Raw genomic sequence first — 10,047 nt, forward strand, 5'->3', positions numbered from 1 at the left:
CGCCTACTGCCAAGGTGTTAATGGTTTAAAAAAAGAAAAAAGCTGGTCCTGCCAAGCCTTGGTTAATTTAAGATACACTCCCTAAGGAAGAAGCTCAAAAGAGCTGTGCCTCTTGCTCTCGTTAGAGCCTGTGTGCACAGGTGTTGAGCATTTAAAGTTGTGATGTTTGCAGATGACTGGCAGGTTCAGTAGAATTTTTCACGGAAGCACTTTTCCATATCTAAAAGGGGAGAAAGATTTCAGCTCAGCAGTTCACAGCCGGAATTGAGAATCCTAAACCCTAATAGAAATTGTACAAGTATCATCCTCCCTTGAGAGAATGTTGTTGTTGGTCCTCATAGAATTGCCTCTGACTCATTGCTGCTGCTGCTGCTGCTGCTGCTGCTGCCGCCCAGGGTTTGCAAGGCTGGGAGCTCTCCGGAACACATCACCAGGCCGGTCTTCTGAGTGGGTTCAAACCACCAAGCTTTCAGCTAGTCGTGGAACCTAACTGCTTATACCGCCCAGAAATTCCATGCAATAGGCTTTATGGGCTAGTGAAACACCAAGCTTCTTTAATTTTGAGAGGGAATTTGTTTTATAATAACACCGATTACCTTATGAAAATTATAAGCTCTAATTGGACTTTGTGTATGTCTAAGTACAGCCCTGGTAGTGCTGTGGGTTAGGCATTGGGCTGCCGACCACCAGGTCCGCAGTTACTGCCCCCCAGTCCCTCCAAAGGAGACAGGCGAGGCTGCTGTTCCTATCCAGATTCAGTCTCAGAAACCCCAGACCAATGGTTCTCAACCTGTGGGTCGTGACCCCTTTCACAGGGGTCACCCGATTCATAACTGTAGCAAAATGACAGTAAGTAGCAATGAAAATAATTTTATGGCTGGGGGGTCCGCACAACATGAGGAACTGCATGAAGGGTCGCAGTGTAAGGAAGGTGGAGAACCACTGCTCCCAGACAGGATAAGTCAGAGTCCACTTGATGGCAGTGTGGGGGTGGGTGGGTCTATTTCTCAATATTTCAAGAAAAATTAATTAATAGGAGATGTCATTGACTTGTCACCTAAATATTTAAACACTAAACTCCATCACCACCTTTTAAGTTCTCTTGCCAAAAGTATCAAACACAGATTTCATAAACAGGATTATAAAGTTTTGCAAAATACTAACATTGGAGAAAACTACACAAAGTGTACAAGGAGGTCTCTTGAAGATTTTTGTTTGTTTTTAAGAACTCATCAGTCTGTATAATTCCTTATAATTTCATGTGAATCTGTAATTATTTCAGTGAAAAGTTTAATCAGAAAAAAATAATATAGGGGAACCCTATAGATTAAAAGACATATGATACAGATCATGCAACTTCCTGGTATGTGTCTTATGAATGGATACCAATCATCAGTATCACTCTACCCGGGAGAGTTTGCAACAGCCATGTTTCCCGTGTAATGTTAAAATGCCAATTAACTTTTGAAATGCAGCTTTTTCACCAGCTAAATATGCAGTCCGGTTTCTATAAGACACTTCATTTAGGCATAAAATCTCCCAAGAACATCAGCTGCGGGTGGAATAGCCTGAGCGAAGCTGCTCACAGGTGACCAAGTAATAAGCTGTGTGAACATGTTCCTACAGGTATGCGGGTATTCTCCTGGGCATCACGAATACATTTGCCACCATTCCAGGGATGGTGTGTCCTGTCATTGCGAAGAGTCTGACTCCGAACGTAAGTAGATCGTTTGCTTATAAACTGAAAAGGTCTATCATTTCCCATGGAGCTGCATATCTGTGTCAAAGTTGAATATATTTTAATAAAGCATAAAATCCTGAGTGTGTGTTCTTATGCAATGCTTTATAGCAACAAAAATCTAGAGGCCCTAATGTATAAGAAAGAATTTTTCCAAGATCCATCTTAGGATTTTGGAACAATAAAACCAAACTAAAAAATAGAACTAAGTTAAAGTAAGATCGTGTAGCTGATATCACAGGAGCCCTGGTAGAGTGATGGTTACAAGTTTGCCTGCTAACCACAGGATCAGCAGTTTGAAACCCCCAGCTGCTCCTCAGGAGAAAGACGAGGCTTTCTACTCCTGTGAAGAGTTACAGTCTTGGAAACTCACAGGCCGTTCTACCCTGCTCTATAGCATAGCTATGAGTCAGCATCCACTCAATGGCAGTGAGAGCTGAAATCACACCAGTATTAAAAGTTGTGGTTTATACCAGATGAGTCACTTGTGTCTTAGATTTGGACAAGTGAAAACTGCAATGTTTCCTTCCGGATGAGATGAGGTATCAGGAAATCAGGTCAGAATGGATGGAGAACAGGTGAAATAATTGAGGTTGGAGGAGCAGAAGACTAGGGAAGACAAGATTGTCTTCACATATTTGAAGAGGTCCTCTGAAGGATGGAGACTTACTCCACAGAGAGAACTGAAGAGATGTGATGAGGTGACATTAACAAAGTTCTGTGCTTAAACCTGTACTGCATGGAACGGCTGCCCTGTGAGTCAGTGAGCCTTGAGATAGCCATTTATTCAGTAGGCATTTCAAGAGTGTTTGTTATATGCTACAAGATACTGAAGTTTGAAAGGCAAGATCTTCTATACTTGAAAAAAAACCGCCATCTAGAGATCTATAACCAGTTACAAGGGGGTAGCCAAAGGTCATGGAAAATGGAGTAAAAAGATAACTGGAGTTGGTTCACACACTTTTTGAAGCCCCTTTGTAAAGCATAGTTTGACTGATAATGTAATACCTCGGTACAGAATATGGATACAGAAGAGGCCTGGACCAGTCTACCGGGGATGGGACACATGAGGCTGGAACCCACCAGGTGGTCTGGACAGTGCAGTTACAACAGAGTAGGTCCCGGGAGGCTATGGCCTAAGGCTGGGAGGTGGCATGGGACCTGATCTGTCAGTGACGGTGCAGGGCTTATCTACATTGTGTAGGAAATCAGAGTAAGTGATCGCAACAGATCTTTCTGACTCGTTAAAAAATTCAAACAGACTTGGGAAATAATTTTTTTCAAGAGTCTAACTACGTTTCCGATAGAGTCTTAATTTCTCCTTGTCTTTATTTCTGTGATCCAGCTAACAGCGGATCTCATCCTTCGAAGGTTAGGATAAGCCTGCAAACGTTATCACCAAAGACACTGACTTCCCCCAGGTGTGTCTTCACCTCAGGTGCTGCTCCTTTGTTTTCTCCTCTCCAACCCCAACCTAAGGAGTCGGCGCCTCCGTGTTACTGCCTTGTCTCACGGAACCTTTAGAAAGGGGTGTCTGAGAAGGCTTTTTTGTTCACTGGTTGGTTTCCCTACAGTCTCTCAATAGAAACACATTAGAGGAATGTGACCCTGTCTTCATGGGAGCACATGGTAACACAACAGCCTAGGTCAACACATTATCTTGTAATAATTTGATTTATTGATCATCTACAGTAAGATGGATTCCTGAATAAAAGTATTGTACACTGAATTTGGATTTTGGATATGTTGTTATTAAATTTGTTTAATGTTATTGAAGGGATGTTGTTTTTAGAAAAGGAAAAATACACTTGCCTTTACAATTGCAGTTGCTTACAATTAAAATTTACTACACTGCCTCAAAAACCTGGCAGAATGAGTCAGTATAAGTAAATAATGGAGTCATTAAAATTCACAGTGTGTTTGAAGTTTAATTCTGTTGCAAACAAAACAGCATTCTCTAATAACTGGCAGAGTTTTTCTTTAAAGGGGGTGAGGAGAACTAGGCGTGATGTGCGATTTCTGGTACAATTGGTGGCATGTAAGTCCCCCATTTGCCTCCAGATAACACTGAGGTATTATTTTATCCAGTAGATCAAACAGCTGCTTTGTCTTAGAAATTCTGAGAAACAGTCTTAAACATTTCTTTCTGCTGTAAGACGTAATCATGATTGACTCCTCCTTTAGAATAGTGACGCACGGTTAGCATATCTAAATAGTAACTAAAATTTAGGGTGAATTTCCAAGGTCTTCTTCTCACACCCCAACGCATTCATTTCAGTGTAACTTCGTCCTTCCCCTGCCTTTTTCTCTCCCCATGTTTTCCCTCTCTTCCCAATGAAACCGCCTCACTTTGGCTGGGAAGCCGCAGCCCCACCCGCCCCACCTTTTTTCCCTCCTTGCCAAAGCTGCTGCCTGATTTTCTTGTTTCAATGCTGCAGATGCAGCCCTATGCTTGATTAAAACTGTAAAAATCCAAAAAAATGGTTGTTAAAGTTAACCAAATGATCAAGAAATTTCGGTAGCTCCTTAAGTTTTTTACACCAGTGAATTCTCTAAACAATTGCATTTTGTGGATCGCTTAATGCCTGGCCTGCTTGGTGTGCGATCCAGGATCCTTGTGCAATGCTTCCCACTGGCCACTGGAGGCACCCCACCAGAGTCCCCGGCACTAAACGGGACCGTGAGAAAGCATCCTGAGACTCAGGCCCACACACAGTCTTGGGACCACCTAAGAACATGAGGAGGAGCATTCAGGCAGACTACTTCCCTAGTTGCTGAAGTCTAACATAGGTATTTGTTAAATGCACAAATCCTACCTGTACAGCTTGGTGGATTTTCAGAGGGAGCACACACATCTGCCTAACCAGTACCTAATGGTAAGAAGCACCACAGCCATCCTGACATGTAGCACCTTGCATTCATTTTGTCTGCCGTCAAACTTTATATTGGAATCACTTCATACGGTGCTCCTTAGTGTCTCCCTGCAGTCGCTCAGCATTTTGTTGGTAAGCTGTATCTACCTTGTTATCATTCATTCATTCTTATTGGGACATAGAGTAGACCTCGAGCAGTTTCTTCATGGTCTTTTCATTCTGTCTGTCTTTCTAGAACACTATTGGAGAATGGCAAACCGTGTTCTGTATCGCTGCTGCTATTAACGTATTTGGTGCGATCTTCTTTACACTGTTTGGCAAAGGTGAAGTGCAGACCTGGGCTCTCGATGACTACCACGGACACAGACACTGAAGGAACCAGAAAATAGTGCTCTCTCTATCGGTACACTTTCATTTAATCATGTAACCTGAAAGTGCCTTTGATGATCTAAATATGTAAGTATCCTATATGATACCAAGACAAAAAGTCCTTGTAATCAGCTTTTAAGGATTATAATCATGAAATGTCGCTTGTTGCCAGTGTTGTAAAATTAACATTTTAATGATCATTAATGTATATGGAAGGACCTGTACTGTGGGTTGACTGCAGGTCCAGCAGCACACAGTAGAAATTCTATTTATTTCTAAGGGCCATGTTAAGGAAGTTGCTGAAAGGCTCCCCCATGCCATTGCTGATTGAAACTACAGAATAATTCTCAGGTCTTGCTAAATACCTGTTTCTGTCCTGCCTCCCTCAAAAAACCATTTGTCACTAGCTCTCTGCAGCACATGTGTGAAATGTTAACATCTCTGCTGCATAATCCAGCCTGGCAGCTGGACTGAGGGAAGCATGCCCAGCAGCTGCCCGGCGTTCCCGCCCCGACTTCAGGGACCCAGTGCCCAGCATTCACCCAAAGCAGCCGCCAAGCCCAGGGGCAGTGCCTGTCTATGGATGGCGTTCCTGCCCATGGGCTGTTACCCAGTGGGTGAGGCTGTGTGTAGACAGCAGCTGGGCCTCCACGGCCAGGGTCCACTCTGCCCCCTCAAGCCTTCCCAGGGCAGGGAACTGCTGGTGGACTTCTAACCTTCCAAAGATAAGTGGTGTCCAGTGAATCACAAGTAGTGCTCCCCTTCACTTAAACGAGCTTCACGGGGACCCACGTATAAACTTGAGTGAGACCTGTGCTGGTTGAGCCGCAGCAGCTCACTCTGCCCTCAGTCGGCCTTCAGGTGAGCTTGGGTCTAAGTGGTTTTTAAAGGCTGCGGGGACACAGCCATCTTTACGTCTGGTCGCTTCAATCACCTTTCCCAGTGTTTTTCCAGGACCATGCTCTGAATGAAGGCATTCGTGTGATTTACAACTTAGCTTATGTTTTTTTAACACTACCTGGAAACACCTTGACTGAGAAAACTGTTGATTATAATATGCTGTGAATACAAGTATGTAAATTTATTTTTGAATTTTTAAATTGCTTTTAATTGCTATTGTGATGCTGCTTTTATAAATCATCCAATAAACCTTTTTGAATTGAGATTCAGACAGTTCTGTTATGTCCTCTGCTGGCCACAGTGACCATTTGACATCTTTTAGTATCTTCTGTGAGGAACAGTCCGCCTCCACAGGCTTCTGCCACTCAGACGGCCCTGCCCACCCCCACCCCAGCAGAGGAAACCAGGCCCCTCAGCAAAGCAGCCTCAGAAATCCTCTACGGCCACCAGCCCACCCTTCCTAGTTCCAAAGGGGTCTTGATAAAACTTACACCTGCATCGGGGTTCTGCCCGTTTTCCACCTGTTCTAGACCTGGCTTTAATCATTTCCCTCATTTGCTTCTTGAATCTCTACCTCTTCTTGATCTTTTCCTTCTGTCACAAGCTCTCAAGCCTTTCCAAGCAAAGGCCCGCCTCTCCTGGGGTCATAAAAACATTTATGTACAGACTATCCCAAGAAACTAGAAACAGTGGTTACCTACGGAGAGAAACAGGAGACCAGGGTGGGGAGAACTTCCCTTTCCCAAAGGCAGAAGTGTAGCCTATTCATTCAAATGAATGCCAACTATCAGTTGCCCTTGAGTCAGTGCTAACCCCCCACAACGGCAACCCCATCTGTGACCCCATAGGGTTTCAATGACCCCTCAACAGGCCTTTCTTCCAGATGACCTCTGGGTAGACTCACGCCTCCAACCTTTTCTGTCCGGATCCAGGCACATGTGTACCACTCGGGCCGCTGCACATAAGTGCCCTATTGTAAAACGAAGACAAAACCATCTGCTTGCTCAAACACTGTGTTATGACCCGGTATTTAAGAGCCCGTTGGACACCCCACTGACCTTTGGCTTTGAGCCTGAAGCGTGTTTAAGCTCTGTGCCCCACCCCCACCCATGTCAGCCTGGTTCCTAGGACAATCACGTCATGCTCACTCATTGAGGCGTGAGTCTGGGCTGGTTTGTTTGTTTTGCCCGGGGCTGGTTTCTAACTCTTCCTCCTCCCTAGCATCCCACCGCTGCTCCACTTTCATGTCGAAGTAGCTTCCGTTCCCATTGTTCAAGTGTGGAGCTCTTTGTAAATCCCCCTGGCATCTCTTCAGTGAGAGAGCCTTGTAGTTGTTTTGGGGTTTTTTTTATGAAAAATCTGATACCTGAAAAAGTTCGTTCTTTTTTTAATTTATAAATCATTTTATTGGGGGCTCATATAACTCATCACGATCATACATCCATCCATTGTGTCAAGCACATTTGTACATTTGTTGCCATCATCATTCTCAAAACATTTGCTTTCCACTTGAGCCCTTGGTATCAGCGCCTCATTTTTCCCCTGCCCTCCCCACCTCCCTCATAATGAACCCTTGGTAATTCATAAATTATTATTGTCATGTCTTACACTCTCCGATGGACAACAAAAAAGTGGATGAAGGGAGATCCTTGTAGTTTTTGTTTCCACTGGAATAAAAAATCTTAGTGATCTTGCTGCCTTTAATCTTAGTGCTCTTCTGTTTCACTTTTCCATCAGTACTAAGCTAACGTTCCTAATGTGCCCGAGAGCCCCAAAAGGTGAACCCTCACCCCCATGGCTTCCCTTCTCTGGATCCAATGAACTCCTCTTTGCCCTGCACGCATGCCCTCCTCCCTCCTAGACAAAACCTACTTCCTTCTCCTTGCCCACCCTGCCTACTTCCGGCTAACACTTCCCCTCACCTGCTCTGTTACCCCATCCCTCTCCATTCCCTATAGACTGCCCTCACTGAGGCTGGCATGCACTTGTCAAGCCCGCCTCCCTCATGCAGCTTCTTCCTTTGATCCACCAAAACACCAAAACTATCTGTTATTTCCTGAGGGTGGTTTTGTTTTGTTTTTCTTGATTTTGAAGTCAAGGACTTAGGTTCAGCAATAAGGAAGAGATAATTCTTTCCTTCCTTCCTTCCTTCCTTCAACAAACACTGAGAAGCATCCGTCTAGGCAACAAGAATGCAAGCCCTTACAGTTCTGGATACCTCCCAAGAGCTCTGTCTGGCACCTAATGCCCTTTCTTGATAATACTCAGCTCCTGGTCTCCCTACTCCATTCTTCACAAGCATCTTGAGGCCAACATCCATTTACTTCAACTCAGCCTGGTCTCCCTCATATGCAGTGTGTGCTTCATCCATTTTAGTTGCTTCATATGTATTTAGCAAATAAACTTTTGGCCAAATGGCCTATAAAAACCAAACTCACTGCTGTCAGGTCGAGTCTGACTCCTAGTGCCCCAGTGGGACAGGGTGGAACTGTCCCTGGGGGTCTGAGGGTGCCTTGTTACAGGAGGACAAGGCCTGTGTCTATCCTGCCGAGCAGCTGGTGGTTTCAAACTGCAGACATGCTGGCTAGCAGCCGACTCTTAACGTCCCCACTACACCATCGATCTCCTTCCGATGGCCTATGCAAGCTTAACATTGTTATGTTGTACATTGTTTTTAACATGTTTTCTTCCAAGCACACACACACGTTAAATGTGCTGACACCTTTTAATGAAGAAATGACGTGCTGACCTCAAAATAAGTGGTAAGTGGCAGTGATTAGAAATAGTTTGGGATGTTTTTGAGAATAGGGCATATAGTTAAAATACTTCCAGCTATTCAACAAATATTTATTGAGCATCCGTTATGTGCTACACATTGTTCTTTGCACTGGGATAGCAGTGGGGTTCGGGATGAGCGTGGCAGGTTATTTTTCTGACTGAGCCCACATTCTGACTTATTAAACCTTTTCCCTCATAGATCCCAGTCTTTGGAGCCTTCCAAATACATTGGGAATGAGCTTGCCAACAGACCTGGAGAACCGGCTGTGTGAAAGAAACTGAGACAAACGCTGGCCTCTGCAGCCTGTACTGACCCCTGCGTGCCTTTCCTGCTCTGCCTTTGTCTCACTTTCAAGAACTCAGAAGTAGAGGTGTTTTCCTTAGCCCAGCGGTTCTCAACCTTCCTCATGCCTTGACCCTGAATACAGTTCCTCATGTTGTGGTGACCCCCAACCATAAAATTATTTGTAATTTTGCTACTATTATGAATTGGGTGACCCCTGTGAAAGGGTTGTTTGACCCCCAAAGGGGTCTCAACCCGCAGGTTGAGAACTGCTGCTATAGACCCTGTTGCAAAGTAGACCGTCTCATGGCCCCAGTGAGGGCAGCATGCTGATGTTCAAAATAAAACTCCCCCAAATAGAACACTATTGATACAGAAGCTACATTTGGAGGAAGGTAGAGCATGATGGGAAACGGGACAGCCTGGCTGTCCTCAGGAAAAATGCCTTCCTTCCTCCCTGAAGAGGCAGCAGGTGGATGTAGAGTATGTAAGAAGCCCAGGTGGGGCTGTCTGCCACCACAGGAGGGCGGCTATTCGAACTCTTGATTCAAAGATGAGGCTGTCTGCTCCCATAAACATTTACAGCCTTGGAAACTATCGCCTGACTATGTTTGGAATCAACTCAGTCAGCGTGGGTGTGTCAGGTAGGGATAGATTCTCTCCGTAGATCTCACACACACAGATGAATCACCAAGCCTTTCCAGATGTCTGCCTTCTAAAGCAACTACAAACCGAAAGAGCAGGAAGCCAGATACAAAAGCCAATGTGGAAAAGACTTCCTGGGAGCTCTGCTGTGAAAAGTGTGCGTAGGCACAGGCCTGGCAAGAACTTGACTGTAACAAACTCCCTGCCGCCCTGTCAGCATGCCTGCACCAGGAAGAACACTGGGAGTTTTCCCAATGCCTGTTGACTTTCACTTTGTCAGCAGTTGGAGGAGGCGGGCACTTAGAACTTCCACATCACAGCCAGGCCTGATGGTGCTGAGAAGCCATTGTTGCACAACGGAGCGCAAAATATTTAAACCATCCAGGCCCCTCACGCCATGACAGGCTGGACTTCTGAGAGGAGGGGGTGAAAAAGAAAAATTTTATCTTAAAAATTATATT

The 10,047-nt window shown here is 44.8% G+C and overlaps 1 protein-coding gene across 2 annotated transcripts in view; it reads left to right on the forward strand.

Moving 5' to 3' along the window:
* The window catches only part of SLC17A5 (solute carrier family 17 member 5), a 57,058-nt gene extending 50,915 nt beyond the window's left edge, over positions 1-6,143 (forward strand). The window contains exons 10-11 of one of the 2 annotated variants that reach the window (XM_004696304.2): positions 1,627-1,717; positions 4,847-6,143. In XM_004696304.2, coding sequence (XP_004696361.1) covers positions 1,627-1,717; positions 4,847-4,984 — 229 coding nt within the window. In that variant the 3' untranslated portion in view covers positions 4,985-6,143. The remainder of the gene's footprint in view (positions 1-1,626; positions 1,718-4,846) is intronic. The other variant, XM_045294627.1, reaches the window with a different exon arrangement.
* Positions 6,144-10,047: the final 3,904 nt, after the last annotated feature.

The sequence above is a fragment of the Echinops telfairi genome, unplaced genomic scaffold, assembly GCF_000313985.2.
Source record: "Echinops telfairi isolate 266 unplaced genomic scaffold, ASM31398v2 ScPeMD7_3533;HRSCAF=4204_0, whole genome shotgun sequence".
Lineage (NCBI taxonomy): Eukaryota > Metazoa > Chordata > Mammalia > Afrosoricida > Tenrecidae > Echinops > Echinops telfairi.